Below are 19,625 nucleotides of genomic sequence, written 5' to 3'. Positions count from 1 at the left end.
AGCTCACAAAGTTGAAGAGGGGATTAGAGCATCTCTGTCTCACAAAAGGCTGAGAGACCTGGAGAAGAGCAGACAGAGAGGACCTTCTCAAGGCTGATCAATATCTAAAAAGTGGAGGCTAAGAGGATAAGTCTGAGGCCTTTTCATTGTTGCCCAGTGGTAGGACAAGGAACAATGGGTACAAAGCAGAACACAGGAGGTTTCACTTGAAGTTAAGGATAAATGTTTTTACTTTTGGGGTGATAGAGCACTGGAGCAACCTGCCTAGAGAGGTTGTAGAGTCTCCTTCTATGAAGACTGAAAACATTCTTATGCAGTCTGCTCTAGGAATATTCGTGTTAGCAGGGCAGTTGGACTAGCTGATTTCTGCAGGTCCATTCCAACCCCTTCCAGTCTGTGATTCTTTGGAAGAGCTCTATGGAGTAGTCATTCTCTGGAGGGTGAGCTACACCAAGAGAATGGCAGTAGCTGGTGTTCACTGCACAGTGTGATCCAGCAGATTCCTCTCAGAAAGTGCTTTAACCAGCTACACCCAGCCTCCACTTGGTGTTACCTGTTCCATTCTCCGTGACGATGCTTTCTACACGGAGGTTGGTATACATCGTGGCATAGCTGCGATACAGCTGGAGAGACTTGATGAAGATGGCAGTGTTGAGGCAACCATCCTTCCCCAGCTGAAAAGGGAGCACAAAGGAGAAAATTCACTTTCTCAGGGTCTAGCAAATTGCTCCCAAATCTAAACTAGGAGTCTGCAGAGCTTCGTTGCCTTTGCTCACATATGTTTTACTCTTCCTTTTTTACTTTCTCCCCTCTTATCTTAGGCTTCTCACTCTGAGGCTCCCATGCCAGCTCCTTGTTTCAACTCCATTTATCTTCATACCTCTCTCTTCACTCCCTACCTAGTTCTCTCTATGCTCATGCTCAGTTCTCTCTATGCTCATGCTCAGTTCTCTCTATGCTCATGCTCTGTCTTAAATCCATCTAGCACTATGCCTGAGCTCCATGACCAAAGCACTTTGAATCTCATCTAGTGAAGAAATTAAATGTTAGTTTAATACCAAGTGTCTTCAAAGACTCTCAGTAGAGGTCTGTTGATTAGGGCTGGTAAGAACACAGCTCCAGTGTTTTAGTAACAATCACGGATGCATAGTTTCAAAAGCTTCCCTCCCTCTTGCTGACTCTTCCTGAGATAAAAACCAAAGTTTCCTCATGAGGTCATTAGAGTAAACTACTTTCATGGTCTTTCATTGTTGCCTGTAGGACAGTGAGAAAATGCACGTCTCTGGGATTGCCTCTCTGGTGTCCCAGGGAAGGAATGAGGCCACTGAGCACTGTGATACATATTGGTTGGTAAAGCTGGCTGGGAAGAAAGGCTTTGCCCTGTATCATACCAGGCCAGTGACAGTTTCACACTCAGCTCTCCGATTTTGCTCACACCGTGGACTGTGGAAGCGCTGCTGACACACATTGATTCGGGCATTGCCTTGCACTGGTTGGCCATAAGTGTACCTAGGAGAGGAAGAGACAAGAATCCAGTCCTGTGGATTAGCACCAAACCTGCAAATACCACAGAAAAATGCAGACCCTAACCCCTTACGAGTACCAAAAACACAGAGAGAAGAACAGCTGGGAATTAGGATCAGTTAGCCCTAGCAGAATTCTCATCAGCTACTTTTGGGCTGCCTCTAGCACCTTGTGAAGAGAGTCTGCTTTACCACTGCCTTGAAGCAGTCATGCTTGAAGGCCTGAGGCTAGAAAGCAGTGCTGGACTCAGCTGGGATATCATTCCCAGGTGCTTGCTTTTATTCATTAGTGTCTTATACAGAGGATGTACTGGAGAAAGATCCCTCCAAAGCTCATGACACCCTGCCCTTTGTCAGTGTCACAGCCAGGTCTCTTAATGATAGGCCATACCTATATGCTACTTCTCTCCTTTCCCATGACAATAAAAACCAGAAACATTCAGTAAGGGCAAGTGCAGAGTCCTACACCAGGGGACAAATAACCTGTACCAGTACAGCGCTAATCAGCTGGAAAGCAGCTCTGCAGAGAAGACCCTAGGAGTGCTGGTGGACAACAAGTTCACCAAGAGCCATGGAAGGTCAGAAACTGATGAGGGGACTAGAGCATCTCTCTGACAAGAACAGGTTTAGTCACCTGGGGCTGTTTACCCTGGAGATGAGGAGGCTGAGCAGGGACCTTCTCAATGCTGATTACTATCTAAAGGGTAAGAGTCAGGAGGATGAGGCTGGGTTCTTTTCAGTGGTGCCCTGAGATAGGATAAGGGACAACAGGCCCAAACTAAACCAGAGGAGATTTCACTTAAACATGAGGAAGAAGTCAGAGTTTTTCCTGTGAGGGGGCCAGAGCACTAGAACAGGCTACACAGAGAGGTGGCAGAGTCTCCTCCTCTGGAGAATTTCAAAACCCACCTGGATGCACTCCTGTGCAACCTGCTCTATGCGGCAAACCTGCTCTAGCAGAAGAGCTGAATTAGATGACCTCTGGAGGTCCCTTTCAATCCCTAGCAGTCAGTGATTCTGTGAGCAGCTAGTGAGTGTAGTGCTGGTATCTTCCACCAGTTGGACACACACAGACTCTCCCAGTTCACATTCTGCTTTGTAGTGAGAGGAAGGTTACCATATTTCATGTCATGGAAGTCATAGCTAAAGGAACTCATCTAGCCCATTCTCTGCATCAGCAGCAGGGTCTCTGCTTCCCAGCATGGCACACCATCCTCTATGCTGTCTTTCCTGGGCACAAATGTGGTGTTGTCATCTCTGATACTCACGAAGCACAAACGTTCAGCTTGATTTCTTCATCAAAGAAAGAAATCCTCCCTGGCACGCTGGTTGTCACCTCAAATTTCGGCAGCACTGGGAACACAATGTGAACACAACCAATCAACAGCTGCATGCCAGGGGCAGGTATATGTGAGGACAGCAGCAAAAAGACAGTTGGCAACATCATTATCACAGATAAGGGAGAGGAAGTGGTGAAATAAAAAGTCTACCTGGGGGTTGGCTGTAGGATGTTATTGGAGAAACATAACCATCAGTGGTAAGATCACAGAATCACAGAACTCCTTAGATTGGCAAAGCCTTTCAAGTTCCTCCAGTCCAATCACGAGTTTCACACTGACAGGTCCTTGACCAAAATGAATCCCTCAGCACAACATCTAATCACTATGAATCACCATGCTTGGAAAGGATCAGCCAGTCCAACCTTCATCCCAGCAGCCTTCAGCACCAAACCATAGCCTCCAGTGCCACATCCACTCTCCTCTTAAACACCTCCAGGGATGGTGACTCCACCACCTCCCTGGGCAGCCTGTGCCAGTGCCTGACCACCTGCTCAGGACAGAACTTCCTCCCAACAGCCAACCTCAGTCCCCCCTGAAGCAACTTGAGGCCACTTCCTCTTGTCCCATCATTAGTAACTGGGGAGAAGAGACCAGCTCCAGCATCACCACAACCTCTTTTCAGGTAGCTGCAGAGGGCAATAAGGTCCCCTCTCAGCCTCCTCTTCTCCAGACTGAACACCCCCAGCTCCCTCAGCTGCTCCTCACAGGCCATGTGTGCCAGACCTCTCCCCAGCCTCCTCACCCTTCTCTGCCCCTACTCCAGCACCTCAGTGTCCCTCCTGTACTGTGCTGACCAAAACTGGGCACAGGACTTGAGGTGTGGTCTCATGAGTGCTGAGTACAGGGGCATGAGCACCTCCCTCCTCCTGCTGCTCACACCATTGCTGACCCAGGCCAGGTTGCTGTTGGCCTTCTTGGCCACCTGTTCAGCCGTGTTTAGCCAGCTGTCCCCAGGTCCTTTTCCACCAGGCAGCTCTCCAGCCAGTCCTCCCACAGCCTGTAGGCTGCTGGGGGTTGTTGTGGCCAAAGTGCGTGGCCCAGCAAGATGAATAACTTCTTTACATTTCAGTCATAATTACACCAATAATGATACTGGCCAGAGTAAGAACTGTGATAAATCACTGTCATTGGCTGTATCTTATTTTCAAGAGCAATGCTGCTATCTCAAACTAGAAAGAGAAGTTCCTATGCAATGCCATTGAAAGAAAAACACAATAGATAAGTGAAATAATAAAATCAAACAGGTCACTGTCACTCTTTTCAGCTTATCTCTTGTCCTACATCACCAGCAATAATGACAACGTGGCTGGAACAGGGCCTTTTCTCATACACCTGTACACTGGAAGCTGGAAGGTATGAAAGAGCTCTGGAGACTAAGCAGGAAACTCTGCACTAGCTCCTCCCAGTCTGATTTAGGCAGAGCCAGCCTCATTACTGGGGCAGAGCAGTCCACAGTTTGGCTTACCATATTCTTCCACTCTGAAGTACTGGTAGTGTTTTTCACCTGACTTCTTTTCCACAGTGATGTGGTAGGACCCAAGAATAGGCTCTGGAATTAGTGGAAAGGAGAGCTGGACAATTCCATTCTTAGAGGCTACCTCCAACCACTGGAAGATCTTGTTTTGCTCTGGATCCTGGGCAGTGAGAGAAAGAGAATACCAAAACCTTCATCAAACTCTTTCTTGCCTTTTTGGCTGCTTTCAAATTTTGTATCCTGGCATACTGGCTAAGTGCAGCACAGGGCAAATGTGAGTTCAGGCTGCTGACATCTGCTCTGACTTCATTCCTAGTTTCTGGACTAAATTAACCTAAATTTATGTTTAACTAAAAGTTAGCTACACTGCCAGATGAGATGACTATGTCCAGTTCTGGGCTCCTCAATTCCAGAGAGATGTGGAGGTGCTGGAGGGTGTCCACAGGAGGGCGACAAAGCTGGGGAGGGGCCTGGAGCACAGATTGGACTGGATGAGTTTGGAGGTCTCTTCCAACCTGGTTGATCCTATGACCTCATATCATTCAGAAATACTGCCTGATTGGAAGCCAGGTTGCTTATCTGTAGCTCTTCTAGCAGAACTCTTTCTGACAACTCCTTCTGTAAACTTACACTGGCCTCCTTCAAAGGCCTCACATTTAGTGATGTGAAACATGGTAGAAGACTGATTCTTTGTTAGCAGAATATGACATTCCAGAAAGTTTCTGTTCTGATGCCTGTATAGGAATGAGGCTACTTCACCAACTCATTTACTGTAGTCCTGCCACAGTAAGACCACACTCTTGTTTGAATCCTAACTAAGGACACAACAACAACAACCCTATGCCAATTCTGACTAACATTTCCAGTTCTGATTTCTTCTCCTCTAGTGTTTTATAATGGGTACTGCCACTATTCAACCTCAAAGTCCATTGGTTTTAGACAGTGTGCTCTGGATGAATCTCCCCTTAGCTATGACACTGGATAGGGAATGATGAAGTGCAGTATTCCCAACATAACCTGTGCTTAATTTAATGACATGAACCATTTCTTACCTCGATGATGATTCGGAGATACTGGAGGAAGAAAGAGAGAGAAAGAAAAAAACAATCAATATGTGCTGTGTTCATGTTTGGCCTCAGTGATCTTTTCCAACCTAGATGGTTCTATGATTAAGATAGTAAGTGTGGAGACTGAGGTATACTAAAACATAGAGAAGGCTGTCAACACCTTTCTCTAGATACAGATGACCAGAACAAGTAAACAATTGGAAACTCATGACTGTCATAAAAGAGACAATTTAAAGAGGCTAAACTGCTTGTAATTTATCCCTCCTGCAGAAACATCCAATCTCTCTCTACACAGCTGGAACAGGCAAAGTCACTACAAAGCCTGAGTGCTGCGAGAGATCTCCAGGAGTGCTTTCAGACTCTTTTCCCTCCATAGAGGAAAGGGAAAGATAGAAACACCCAATCTTACTACACAGCTGGAACAGATACAGTCACTACAAAACCTGAGTGCTGCGAGAGATCTCCAGGAGTGCTTTCAGACTCTTTCCCCTCCATAAAGGAAGGACAAAGATAGATTGTGAAGCTCAAGAGTTACAGAAGCTCTCCAAAACCATACCTCAGGCCCTTTTAATTAAATCTCTGAGAGAGCCTCAGTGAACAGAGGCTGAAAAATCTTGCTTATCACTGATACTTACTGTCTCCTCAACAGGTCTGAACTGAGTGTCTAAACCAACCACACGAAACCTCACTGAAAAAGACAGAGGACAAGAGCAAGGATCATTAACAGTCACTTCCAACATGCAACTGAAACAAAGTTTCCTCAAGTATTTTCAGGAGTACTAAAACATCTCCAGAGAACTACAAAGTGTTCTACTATTTTGGCCAGTCAAAAAGAAAACCAAAATAAACCAATATCTTCAGTTTTGTCCCACTGAAATGAAAGCAAAATCTATAGTGAAGGCAAACTGCCTGTGCAGCCTTCAGTTCTTCGAGAGGGGTTTTTACTTTTAGGAAACTTTCTTTGGACCATTTCCCAGGAAAAAATGCTATTTATGCAAACCAGTGAGATGAAAAAAAATCAGAGACAAGGGAAAAATGTCTTGAAGATTCTAAGTGTACTTCTGTGCAGCAGTGGACTGTAATTATACTCAAGAAATAGCCACCTTCTGTCATTTAAATATTATGATGGAACCAGCAGAGTGAATCAGATCAGCAGCTGAGATGAAAGAACTGTCAACAGGACACTGAATGCTTAGTTGATTTTTATATGAATTGTATTAATTCCAAGCCTAACCTATAGCTTTCTGTATTTTTAAGGGCACTTTTTATGTGACTTATCTCAGTAAACCCAGTAAAAGTCAAATGCAATTACTCAGTAAAAGCACATTAACTCTACTAATTTGTGGCAGTTTTGTGAAGTGGTTCTACTCTGTTCCCCTGTGCTCAGCACTGCTCAGGCCACACCTTGAGTGCTGTGTCCAGGTCTGGGATCCTCCATTCAAGAGAGATGTTGAGGTACTGGAAGGTGTCCACAGGAGGGCGACAAAGCTGTGAGGGGCCTGGAGCACAGCCCTGTGAGGAGAGGCTGAGGGAGCTGGGGGTGTGCAGCCTGCAGCAGAGGAGGCTCAGGGCAGAGCTCATTGCTGCCTGCAGCTGCCTGCAGGGAGGCTGTAGCCAGATGGAGTTGGGCTCTGCTGCCAGGCACCCAGCAACAGAAGAAGGGGACACAGCCTCAAACTGTGCCAGGGGAGGTCTAGGAGGAAGTTGTTGTCAGAGAGAGTGATTGGCATTGGAATGGGCTGCCCAGGGAGGTGGTGGATTTGCCATCCCTGGAGGCGTCCAAGGAAAGCCTGGCTGGGGCACTTAGTGCCATGGTCTCGTTGACTGGACAGGGCTGGGTGCTAGGTTGCACTGGATGAGCTTGGAGGTCTCTTCCAGCCTGGTTGATTCTATGATTCTGTTTTTTGCTGACTTTTGATGAGTCCAACTCAGATGAGCTACACTATCTGAAGGGTTGCTCATGGCGTTTCTAGTCTAGTATCTTTTATCCACAAGAAGTCCTTCACCCACCCTTGTACCCAGTTTCCCAGGTCAGTAACTCAAAACTCTGGAGGCACCTGTTTGCCCTGGTTTGTAGATGGGTTTATCCATCTGGATGAAGACAGTACTATCCACATTTTGAATTGCCACTGATCTTCTCTCAGATAAGTCGACTGTGGTGCCTTTGGCAGAGAAGGAAATAAATGCCAGAGGGTCAGAAGTAGCAGAGGGAACCTGGAGAGAAACAAAACACCAGAGGAAAAGCGGTAAATGAGACGCACTGGGATTCTCTCGTGCCCCAGGTTCTTGAGTAAGATACTGACTGCCATGTGAACCCTAAATAACTCGTGCAAAGTCAGAAGCTCCAGCTTTGACAGTGAGAGCATCTTTGGGAATTTCTACTCTGTAAATCCCAGAATCTGTCACTAGATACTGAAAGTCTGAGCTATGCCTTGTACTATGCATTTCCCCATCTCATGTGGCTACCCATCTACATGCAAGGCTGTCCCAGCTGAAGAGCTAGTTTCTGAAGTTTCCCCCTGCTGCAGTCTGGAAGCTCCAATCTCAGAATTTGTTGGTTGTGTCAGCTCAGCTCTTGTAGAGTAATAGGAAAGGAAATGAACATGACCTGGCTGGGTTCTTCAGCTTGACAGTTACTACAGTCCCACAAGGCACACACACCTGTGATGGCAATTAAAAGCTTTCTGCTATTCACTCTGTGAATGGAGATGGAAAGTCTTTCTCCAGCTTCCCCTAGAATCCCTACATCTCTCTTTTTTTCTGTCTGTATTTTCAGCCTTTCCAGCCACTTATCTCTTTTTGTCCTATTCCCTGCCTGCACTCCACCTTCTTGACAAGGAGAGCTGCACTCAGACCTTTTCCCAGCTTCAGTAGCCTCAAAAGGGAAAATACCTTGAACTCATAGCACTTGAAGAAATCATTCTTTGTCACAGATTCCTCAAAGAGAGTCTTCTGGATACTGCCATACTCCAGGGTGGTGGTCAGAGACAGAGGCTCACTGAGGTTGTGAAGCAGCAGGCAAGCAGCCTGCGGAGAGTCACTCCGCACTGTCGTCGGGACCAGCAGCACGTACTGGCTGTGAGAAGGCAAGAGCAGAGCAGAGTGTTCAGTCACAGAGCAAAGTCAGAGCAAACAGTACAGGAAAATACCACAGCAACGCCAAGTGTGAGGGCAGATGTGGTTCACAGCTTACTCAAACCAGTGGAAGAATTTCTATTTCCTCCAATGAATTTTGAGTAATGTGATAAGAAAATACAGTCCATCTGTCCTGGTAGGGCATAAATCCTGCCAGCTCAGTTTAACCCTTGCTCTCCTTCTCCTGTTGTGGGGTCTGGGAGTTGAATTAGATGAGCAAACAATAAGGGTTTGGCCCCAGCAAAGCCTTGAGGGCCAGGAGGGCTTACCACCACCTGTCAGGTGTCTTGTGCTGCCCTCAGTGTGCCTGCATGGTCAAAGGAGGCAGGAAGCTCTGAATTCACTGGCCAGAACAAGGGTGCTGTGCCTGCTGGCCAGTTGGATTTTTAAACTGAAGTATTTAAAGGGGGATGATTTAGAAACCTGACTTTCTGCATCAGCCTTTCTCTGCATCCAGCCCAAAGCCCTCCTGTCTCTCATCGTTTGCAGCTCGTTAAAGGCAGCCTGGATGAGGCACTTAGTGATATGGTCTAGTTGACTGGGTAGGGCTGGGTGCTAGGTTGGACTGCTGCCCAAACTGCTTCCTCCAAAAACAGCGGAATATTGCTGCATTGGGCTGAGCTTCTGCTGCTGGCCACTGCTTCTCTGCTGCCCAGTCTGCTTCCTCCAAAAACAGAGGACTACTGCTGCATTGGGCTAAGCTTCTGCTGCTGGCCACTGCTTCTCTGCTGCCCAAACTGGTCTTTCCAAATAATGTATGACAGAAATGATGAGTTGATTTTGCACTTCAATAGGAATTGCACAACCTTTCATTGGCAATCTGATCCTTTCCCTTTGTCATGCAGCTTTGCTTGCTCTTACTGCCTTTATTATTATTTTCACTTGCCCAATTGATACTGCATGATAATCAAAGATCAAAAGGAAAATCATTAAAACCAATAGATGAGAAAGTTGAACCCTTTGTTTTCTGTAGTAATTTCATTTAGAACTTTCCACATAGGGATTTATGCTCTAATTTGTTGTGTTTCTGTTTGTATAAAGCCTAGACCTTAATAGCCCTGTAGAAGCTAGGACAGCACAGTAGGTGCAAAATCATGATAACAATACTAGCACTCATATTTGGACTGCCATTTGGCATAGTCCCTACCACCAAAGAATCATACAGCTGTTCTGCTTAAAAAAGATCCCTAAGATCATTGAGTGCAACCACTGTGTAAGTCTACTAAGTCTGGTGCTAAACCATGTCCCTCAGCACCACAACTCTGCATCTTTTAAATGTCTCCAGAGATGGGGATCCAACCACCTCTCTGCTGAGCCTATTCCAATGTTTGGGAACCCTTTCCATGAAGAAGTTTCTTTTAATATCCAACCTAAACCTCCCTTGGTACAACTTGAGGTTTGATTGCTGTAGGCAGCAATAAAGTCTCCCCTCAGCCTTTTTTCTCCAGACTAAGCAACCCCAGTTCCAGCCATTATTTAGCCCAGAAGACCTCCTCATACACCATCCTCTGTACTGGTGATGCAGAATAATCCTGATCATTAGTATTACTTGCTAGTCTAGTCTTGAATCTCCTCCCCACGTTACCCACATTTCATCTGTTCCAGTTCCAGGTTTCTGTTATTCAAATCAGATTTCACAGCAGTTTCATGATGGAGAACATCATACCAAATGATGCTTCAATGTCATTTCCATTTCAGAATCCAGGTCTTAAACATCTGGTTTAGCAGTACATTTAGCAGTGAGACAATGGTTGGACACAATGATCTCAAGGGTTTTTTTCCAACCAAAATGATTCTATGATCCTGTCATTCCTTAAGTTTGTATACAGCAGTGTCCCAGAAGAAACAAACAGTTAGAAAATACAACAAAGCAAATTCTCATGAACCCACAGAAGGTATGATCTCTTACAGTTCAGAAGACACTGTGGCAATCCAGGTCAAGGACAGAATACTCAGAAGAATTCTTGACCACATCTCTGTCCGTGAGGAAGAAAGAAGGGAGACTGATCCAGCTAAGCAACCTGTCTTCAGGCTTTTAAACTGGTCTGAGATGATGCTCCTCCTCCATGACACTCCAACAAAAGACATCTAAATAAAATTTGCATACATTCTTCTTCCTCTCTACTGCCAGTTCTCACACTCCTTGAACTCGATAACAATAGCTTAGGAAAGCTCCTCTATTTCACACAGCTCTGTAGGTTGCAAGCCAAACTGGCTCCCGCCCATACGAATGCTTCATGGAAGCCAGCCTCTCCTTATTGTGTCATCCATTAGAAGGCTCTTAATGTTTCAACTCGTTAGCATCTGCCACAGCTGAAGTACTTCCTTCTTCCTTGTGAAGATCACCTGTAGATAAGTCTCACAAAACAGAAGTCATGATAAGGCAGTGCTGTTACTTGCCTGCTAAGGGGCTTGCACAGAGTAAGACATTCAGCATGGCACGGAAGGCAGCAGCTGAGTGGACTCTGCATTTCTTACTGCACACAGTAATACTCAGCACATTAACCTGGCAAGCTGTCTACATTTTTGTCAGTGCTCAGGACAAGGGGCTCTCTAGGGAAAAGAATCTGAAAACACCACTTAATTTGTTTACTCATCTGGAGTAAACTTTCTGTCCATGCCCATCCCTGACTGCCCCATCACAGAACTGCAGAATGGTTTTGGTTGGAAGGGACCTTAAAAATCATCGGTTTCAAACTCTCCTGCCATGTGCAGAGACACTTCCTGCTAGACCAGGTTGCTTAAGGCTCTGTCCAACCTGGCTTTGAACACTTCCAGACCTGAAGCCTTCCACTTCTCTGGGGAACCTGTTTCAGTGCCTTACAACCTTAATGGCTAACAAGTTCTTTCTAATATCTAATCTAAATCCCCCACTATGTGTCCATTGCCCATGGTCTTGTCCCCAGACACCACTGAGAAGAGTCTGGCTCCATCCTCCTGACACTCACCCTTTAGAAATTGACAAACATTCATGACACCCATCCTCAATCTCCCCTTCCACAGGCTAAACAGCCCCAGGTCTCTCAACCTTTCCTTCTGAGGTAGATGTTCCAGTCTCCTCCATCATCTCAGTGGCTCTCCTCCAGACTGTCTCCATTAATTCCTCATCCTTCTTGAACTTGGAAACCCAGAACTAAAGATAATATTCCAGGTGTGGCCTCAGCAGGGCAGAGTAGAGGAATAAGAGGACCTCCCTTGACCTGCTGGCAATACTCTTCTGAGTGGACTCCACAATACCATTGGCCTTCTTGGCCATAAGGGCATATTGCTGGATCCTGGTTGTACACCACACTCCCAGGTGCTTCTCCACTGAGCTGGTCTCCAGCAGGTCAGTCCCTAACCTGTACTGCTGCAGGGGGTTATTCCTCCTCAGGTTCAGGACTCTACACTCACCCTTGCTGAACTTTCTAAGGTTCCCCTCTGCCAAACTTTCCAGCCTGCCCAGGTCAAGCCAAATGGCAGCACAGCCTGACAAGGTGTCAGTTTTCCTTTGTGTCAGTGAAAGAGCAGGAAGCTGGATGGAAATATGAGCAGGTTTCAGCAGTGAAGCCCTGGATTTGCCAGCAGAATTGAGTATTACCTAATCACTTATTTCTCTTCCATGGCTCCACTTGAGATTTACGTAACCCTGGGACAGAGAGTACTAACCCATGATTCCACTTGAGGTGACACACAAACAATACACCCCACACCTATTCTGTTCTCTAGGCTCTTTCTCTAAAGCAGGTACACGTGAGGCCAGAGCCTCAGCTTCCATTTCACTTATGCAAATAACCTCAGCAACAGTCCCGGGCTGTTTGCTACCTGGGGATCTTCTGGGGAAGTTCTTCTGTAACCTGAGAGCCACTTTCCCACAACACATTTATGAAACCCTCTGACAAAACATTCTGTCTTTAAAAAGTCAACCCACCTCTGAGTAGCACTGTCTAGGTCTTAGACTTTACATACTTTGGATGAATTTTCCTAGACAGCAGACACTGTTCTAGGGCACATCCCCACCTGTAAGCCTTTAGATTTGCAATCATTGGCACTCCTCAGAAAGAGGCAGCTTGTAGAGCATTTGGGAGAGGACTGTGCTGTTTTGAGCCTAGCTGGGATATTTTAGTGAGAGGAATGAGATGCTAGGCTGTGCAAAGGAAGCAATGGTGATGGCTGCTGCACTCATAGGCTTGCTGAGATGGATAAGAACAGGAACACAAACAGATAACAGAGCTGTTCTTGGGCTCTGGGGCTGCATGAACTTCTCTCTTCCTAACTTGCTGCCGAAACCTTCTGCTTCCCAACCCCCCTGGTGATCCTTCAAGCTCATCTTGAGTGTAAGGCAAAGTCTGGGGTAAGGCAGAGGGGTGGGAAGGAGGTGGCAGGGTGGTTGGGAGCCCCTGCTGGGGACTCTGGTTTCTGGGAGGGCTGCTGTGTTTCTGTATCACTTTTTCACTTGTCTGTGTCTGTCTCTAGCTGTACAGATTGTCAATACCTGCTTGGGCATTGTGCTAAGCTGTACATAGAAAGCTTCAGTCTTTAATTTCCAGCTCAGCTGAGTCTAGTCTGGGGGATTTTCCTAAGTATGTGGGTGCAGGGAACACCCAAACCGTCACAACTACACCACATAATCTCAAGCTGAGCACAGGGGCAGAAGAACCTCCCTTGTCCTGCTGGCCACACTGCTCCTGAGCCAGCCCAGGATGCCATTGGCTCTGCTGCCCACCTGAGCACACTGCTGCCTCATCTTCAGCTCCTCTCTACCAGCACCCCCAGCTCCCTCTCTGCCTGGCTGCTCTCAGCCACTCTGGCCCCAGCCTGTAGCACTGCTTGGGGTTGTTGGGGCCAAAGTGCAGAACCCTGCACTTGGCCCTGCTAAATCTCATCCCATTGGCCTCTGCCCACCCATCCAGCCTGGTCAGGCCCCTCTGCAGGGCTCTCCTACCCTCCAACAGCTCCACACCTGCTCCTAGCTTGGTGTCATCTGGACTCAATCCCCTGGTCCTGATCATCAATAAAGATATAGAAGAGGACTGTGCCCAGCACTGATCCCTGGGGCACACCACTAGTGCCAGCTGCCAACTGGCTGTGGCACCATTCACCACCACTCTCTGGGCCCAGCCCTCCAGCCAGTTCTTGACCCATATCAGAGTGAATCTGTCCAAGGCAGGAGCTGCCAGCTGTGCCAGGAGCCGTTTGTGGCAGATGGTGTCAGAGGCTTTGCTGCAGTCCAGGCAGACTCCATCCACAGCCTGCCCCACATGCACCAGGCAGGGAACCTGATCATAAAAGTAGCCCAGGTTGGTCAGGCAGGACCTGCCCTTCCTAAATAATAATAAGCAATAAATACTACTGTCTTTAAATGAACCATCTGCTATCAAAATCAAATTTCTCCAAAACCAAAACCCCCCACGTGTCTATGGACAATAATCATTCTGATGCAGTGATTACATTGATGCTCTTTAGATTCAGGTCAGGATCTGAGACCAATGGCACATCAGTTTAATTCCAGATGTCATGATTTGCCATACAGGAATACAAACATCTATTTCACACTGGCAAACATGTGTGCCAGGGAGCCTTTTACAGGTTAAAAGTCATTTTAGCTTCAGTGGAAAACTGTCCCTGTCCTTGCTGCTTTCCTTGTTTCTTTATTCCTGTTCTGCTGCTTTAGGTGAGATAGGCAGGCTGACGCACGAGGATTTAGAACAGGCAAACAGTGGCTGAGCTAAAACAAAGAAACTTAACTGAGAGCTTCCTTTCTGAAACGTCAGCATCCCAGATTTTGGATGTTATTAGAAGGAAGACTAACCACAATCAGTTCAGACACTAAGTGTGATGGTTTGGGAGTTCCCTGACCCCCACATTGAAGAAATCACCCAGACTAGACTCAGTCAAGATGGAAAATAAGGAATGACTCTTTCTATGTACAGCTTAGCACAATGCCCAAGCAGGTATTGACAATCTGTGCAGCCATAAACAGGCACAGACAAGTTAAAGGTAATACAGAAACACAGCAGCCCTCCCAGAAACCAGAGTGCCCAGCAGGGCTCCCAACCACCCTGCCACCTCCTTCCCACCCCTCTGCCTTACCCCAGACTTTGCCTTACGTTCAAGGTGAGTTTGGAGAATTGGCCAGGAGGCTTAGGAAGCAGGATTAGTTACACAGACAGCAGCTTAGAGAGACAAGGGAGGCAGCCAGAGCCAGAAAGCAACTCTGTTATCTATGCTTGTGTTGCTGTTTTTCTGTCCTGCACCACATCCTGGTCTCCAGGCTGGTGCCACATGGGTTTGATGGGTGGAGCACTGGATGGATACAGAACTGGCTTGATGGCTGCACCCAAAAAGTGGCTGTCAATGGCTCCAGGGCCAAGTGGAGGCCAGGGACAAGAGGAGTCCCTCAGGGATCAGTCCTGGGACCAGTCTTGCTCAACATCTCTGTGGGTGCTATGGACAGAGGCACTGAGTGCAGCCTCAGCAAGTTTGCTGCTGACACCAAGCTGTGCCATGGGGAACTTGTTAGCCACCAGCACCCCCAGGTCCCTCTGCACAGGGCTGCTCTCCAGCAGTCACCTCCCAGACTGGACTGCTGCAGTTCATTCTTCCTCCCCAGGTGCAGGACTCTGCACTTGTCCTTGTTGAACCTCATCTGGTTCCTCTGTGCCCAGCTCTCAGCCTGCTCAGGGCCCTCTGGATGGCAGCACAGCCTGCAGCTGTCTCAGCCAAGCCTCCCAGCCTGGTGTCAGCAGCAAACTTCCTGAGCAGACTCTGCTTGTCTGTGCCCTCATCAATGTCATTGATGAAGATGTTGAACAGGAGTGGCCACAGCACTGATCCCTGGGGGTCACCACTGGTCACAGCTCTCCAGCTGGACCTGGCACCATTGATCACCACCCTCTGATCTCTATCTTGTAACCAGTTCCTAACCCACCTCACTGCCTGCTCTTCCAGCCCACACTTCCTCAGCTTGCTCACTAAAATGTCATGGGAGGCAGTGTCAAAGGCCTTGCTAAGGTCAAGGTAGACTACAGCCACTGCTCTCTCTGAATCTGCCCATTCAGTTATGGCATCATAGAATGCTCTCAGCTTAGTCGGGCATGACTAACCTCGTCTTGCTGGTCTATCCTTCCTGAACAGTACAGAGCCATCCATGGCAACATTCCAGTCATGGGAGCTGTCCCACCAAGTTCACTGAAGAGCAATGAACTCCTGCTCTTCCCTCCGTAGCATCACCTAGACACAAGTTGGAATGAGCACTTAAGAGCAACATTTTCCCACCTGCATGGTCTAACGAACCAGGTACTAAATAAACAGTAAGAGAAGTGGACTCCCACATGCAGGTAACAGAATCTGGATCATGAAACTTCTAATTGAAAGGCAAGATGATCTCATGGATAAACTGAGACCTGGTTTATGGGCTGCCAGTAATACAGGAGAATCAGTAGTTTAAAGACATATGAGCCATTCTACAAAGTGATGTCATCCCTCTTTGTATTTTACGACCTGGTTTTCCCAGTCTCATGAGCAATGCATGACTAATGGCTCCAAGACATGTCTTGCAGCTCCAAAACTTCCATTTAGTACAAGACATTTTCCAGGTGTGTTATTAAACCCTACAAACAATTCCAGGTTTCTGAAAACTTCTTCCTGCTGGTATAAAACAATGGCCAAATGTAGTTGTTTCAAGCCATATTCACCTGCTCTTCTAACCAACACAGTTTTGCAAGGGTAGTGCTCTAAGAGATGGGGAAGCCTTCAAGAGTGACTCTTCATGCAGCAAAACCAAGGCTTTTGCATTCCTTCCCATTTTGCCTGAAAAGAAAAATTCTTGCAGAGTCCAGGAACTAAAAACTACACAGATCAGACCACTCTGTCTGTGCACCTCACTTTTAACAACCATTAAGATCACCCTGGAGAAAAATCAGTTTGGTTTGGGGTTTTTTTTCCAGGAAAAATCATAGAATCGTAGAATCAGTCAGGGTTGGAAGGGACCACAAGGATCACTTAGTTCCAGCCCCTCTGCCATGCCCAGGGACACCCTACCCTAGAGCAGGCTGCCCACAGCCTCAGCCAGCCTGGCCTCAAACACCTCCAGCCATGGGGCCTCAACCACCTCCCTGAGCAACCCACTCCAGCCTCTCACCACTCTCATGCTCAACAACCTCCTCCTCACTAAATGCTTCAAAGCCCTGAGAAGAAATAGCCCCAGGTTGCCTCAGAGGAGGTTTAGGTTAGACATTAGAAGAAACTTCTTCACTGAAAGGGTTCCCAAATACTGGAATAGGCTCCCCAGGGAGATGGTTGAAACCCCATTCCTGGAGCTGTTTAAAAGAGGCAGAGATGTGGTGCTAAGGGACATGGCTTAGAACTAGACTTGGCAGAGTTAGAGAATGGTCAGACTTGATGGTCTTTAAGGCCTTTTCCAACCAAACCAACTCCGTGATTCTAAATGGTCTGGGCCACCAACAGCTCCAAGAAAACCTGAAGATCCCTAGAACTGGACTTATTCATCTCCTCTACAACTGGTCTGCTTGGGAACCGGCGCTGCTGTGAAAACAGGGCTACCAGAATACAGAGTCCCGCTGGCCAGTGACAGCACATTGTGAAACTAAAGGAATAAATCCTTACCACCACAGGGGCACCAGACACTCTGGGATTTCTCCATGCTACTGTGAGCACCAGACACACACACATCATGGATTTTCTTGGATTTACTCCTGAATTACACCAGTGTGTTGTGGCCTGCTGGCTCTTGTTTTGTCTGCACAGAAGGAAATAAAAAGAGCAACTCTTGAGGAAATACAGGAAAGAGTCCTCACTCCACTGGAATGAGAGGTGGTGGAGTCACTGTTCCTGGAGGTGTTCAAGAAAGGACTGGATGAGGCACTTAGTGCCATAGTCTAGTTGACTGGCTAGGGCTGGGTGCTAGGTTGGACTGGATGAGCTTGGAGGTCTCTTCCAACTGGGCTGATTCTATGATTCTCCTAAGTCAGGCCTCTCCTGCACACAGGGCAATGAGGATCTCTAACCACAGTCCAAACTAGAGCTGGTACAGAGATGATACTGCAGCCATAGAATCTTCCTCTGTGTCTCTTGGACAATGCCAAACCACCCTCAGAAGCTGTGCAAGAATATAGTCATTATGAACAGCGATTAGAGTTTTCATAATCTAGGGCTGATCACCAGGTAATTCAGGAGCAATCACACACAGCTCTTGAAATGACGTCCCTGAGTGTCCTGGAACTGTCAGGAATTGGGAGTGGAGGCTGTAGGTGTGGTGAAAGGCACTCAGACAAGCAATCAGGAAGCAAAGGGAAACCAAATGCAAAGCTGTCACTGTAGGAACGTTCCTGCATAGAACAGAGCAGCCCAAACACTGACATATGCTGCAGACAGAGAGAAGGGTGCTGAGGAGACAGAGAAGAAGGACTGGTGGCACATTGGTGGGGATGTACCTAAGCACCTGTAAGCAAGCTGGAGCATGCATTGGGCAACTGATGTCTCAGGGAGACCAGGAGACACCTGAAGACCTCCTCAGACAGACCATGATGACTGCAACCTCTGTACTCTGCACCTATAAGGAGGTCCTGGCTTTCCATCCAGCAGGCAAAGCTCTTCAGCTCTTTTGCCATAGCAGTAAATGGAGTCAGCAGTCTTCATCTATTTACTTATTATTTATGTACTACCCTCAAAGGAAGCTGTTGGGCTGCAGGCAGCCACAAGTGGATCATCCCTGTCTGGACCCTGGTAGCTGGGAGATTTGATGAGGTCCTGAGGGAGTGGTCATACTCTCCAGGAAGTCCTGGGCAGCTGCTACGACTGCTGCAGCAGAGGGGTGTTAAGGGCTGGGCTGCTTAATGGGGCAGATGGTGAAATACACCCCAAAATCACAGAATGATAGAATCATTTTGGCTGGAAAAGACCTTGGAGATCATTGAGTCCAATCACCCAACTCTATCGAGTCTGGTGCTACACCACAGAACTATGAAATCATAGAATCAAGAAGGTTGGAAGACAGCTCCAAGCTCAGCCAGCCCAACCTAGCACCCAGCCCTAGCCAGTCAACCAGACCATGGCACTAAGTGCCCCATCCAGGCTTGGCTTCAACACCGCCAGGGACAGCGACTCAGCACCACATCTCTGCATCTTTTAAATATCTCCAGGTGAGATATTAGGAAAAACATTTCTCTTTGCTTAAGTGGGCAATGGGGCAGACTCTAAAATTACTTTTGAAGTTATTAAAGAAAGATAACCCCCTACAGGATTAGACAGAAATACAGAATATACTGGAAGCTTGGACCTGATGATCTTGGAGGTCTTTACCAATCTCACTGCTTCTAAGAACAGTTAAAACACCCTCTGCATTCAAACTTGGTCTACTAACATGTGTCCTCTAACTGTTCTACTAACATTCAGCCTTCCCCAGGCTTTTGTTTGGGAATGCAACAGACTGAGATTATTCTACTTTACTCTGTTTCTAAAGAAAAAGGGCAGTAAAATAACAACAATGCTCTTGCTGAATTGGAGATGGACACAGAAAAGCTGCATTTAGAACTGTGCAGAAAAAGATGTGGCATATGTGAATCCTTAACACCCAATACAGACACAGGACACATAAGAATTCCCCCCAAAACGTTCCCCCCAGCTAAACCAAACCCACCAAAACCTCAGTGCTCATTTTCTCCCTTCCCCTTTTGTTTCCCACTAGGCCCCAAGCAGGCAGCACTCACTGCAGCCCAAGGCCTCGAAGGCCACAGCCTGCAGGGTGCTGCTTTCATAGCAGCTTAGTTAGCCACATAAGGTTCCATCTGGAAAGGCAGGGAGAAAAGAGAGCCAACTGCCTTTGCTGCTTAAAGTGTTTGCTGTACTATGGGACTGAACAACATGATTAGGATGTCCCGGGGTGACAAGCTTGTCTGCTGGGATGGAGCAGGGCCCTGTAGTGGTTTTGCAGGGAGTTTGGGATAATCTGGAACCCATCAAACCACGACAACATCTCTGAGAGAGAATTTCCAGGTCACTGGCAGAGGATGATGCCAGTGGGGATGATGTCAGCAGCGGGGATGATGTCAGCAGTGGGGAGGTGAGGACACAAAGGAAGTCCTTT

The 19,625-nt window shown here is 47.2% G+C and overlaps 1 protein-coding gene across 1 annotated transcript in view; it reads right to left on the bottom strand.

The window, feature by feature from the left end:
- Window positions 1-10,643, bottom strand: part of LOC135175202 (ovostatin-like) — a 42,839-nt gene extending 32,196 nt beyond the window's left edge. Inside the window, exons 1-10 of the mRNA XM_064142999.1 lie at window positions 10,626-10,643; window positions 10,449-10,513; window positions 8,297-8,480; window positions 7,462-7,618; window positions 6,040-6,092; window positions 5,390-5,410; window positions 4,329-4,497; window positions 2,792-2,876; window positions 1,392-1,509; window positions 554-674 (exon numbers count right to left, since the gene is read on the bottom strand). Coding sequence (XP_063999069.1) covers window positions 554-674; window positions 1,392-1,509; window positions 2,792-2,876; window positions 4,329-4,497; window positions 5,390-5,410; window positions 6,040-6,092; window positions 7,462-7,618; window positions 8,297-8,480; window positions 10,449-10,513 — 973 coding nt within the window. The 5' untranslated portion in view covers window positions 10,626-10,643. The remainder of the gene's footprint in view (window positions 1-553; window positions 675-1,391; window positions 1,510-2,791; window positions 2,877-4,328; window positions 4,498-5,389; window positions 5,411-6,039; window positions 6,093-7,461; window positions 7,619-8,296; window positions 8,481-10,448; window positions 10,514-10,625) is intronic.
- Between the last annotated feature and the right edge of the window lie 8,982 nt (window positions 10,644-19,625).

Source organism: Pogoniulus pusillus, chromosome 5 (assembly GCF_015220805.1).
Source record: "Pogoniulus pusillus isolate bPogPus1 chromosome 5, bPogPus1.pri, whole genome shotgun sequence".
In the NCBI taxonomy this organism is placed as follows: Eukaryota; Metazoa; Chordata; class Aves; order Piciformes; family Lybiidae; genus Pogoniulus; species Pogoniulus pusillus.
This window is presented reverse-complemented; position numbering and strand designations above follow the sequence as displayed.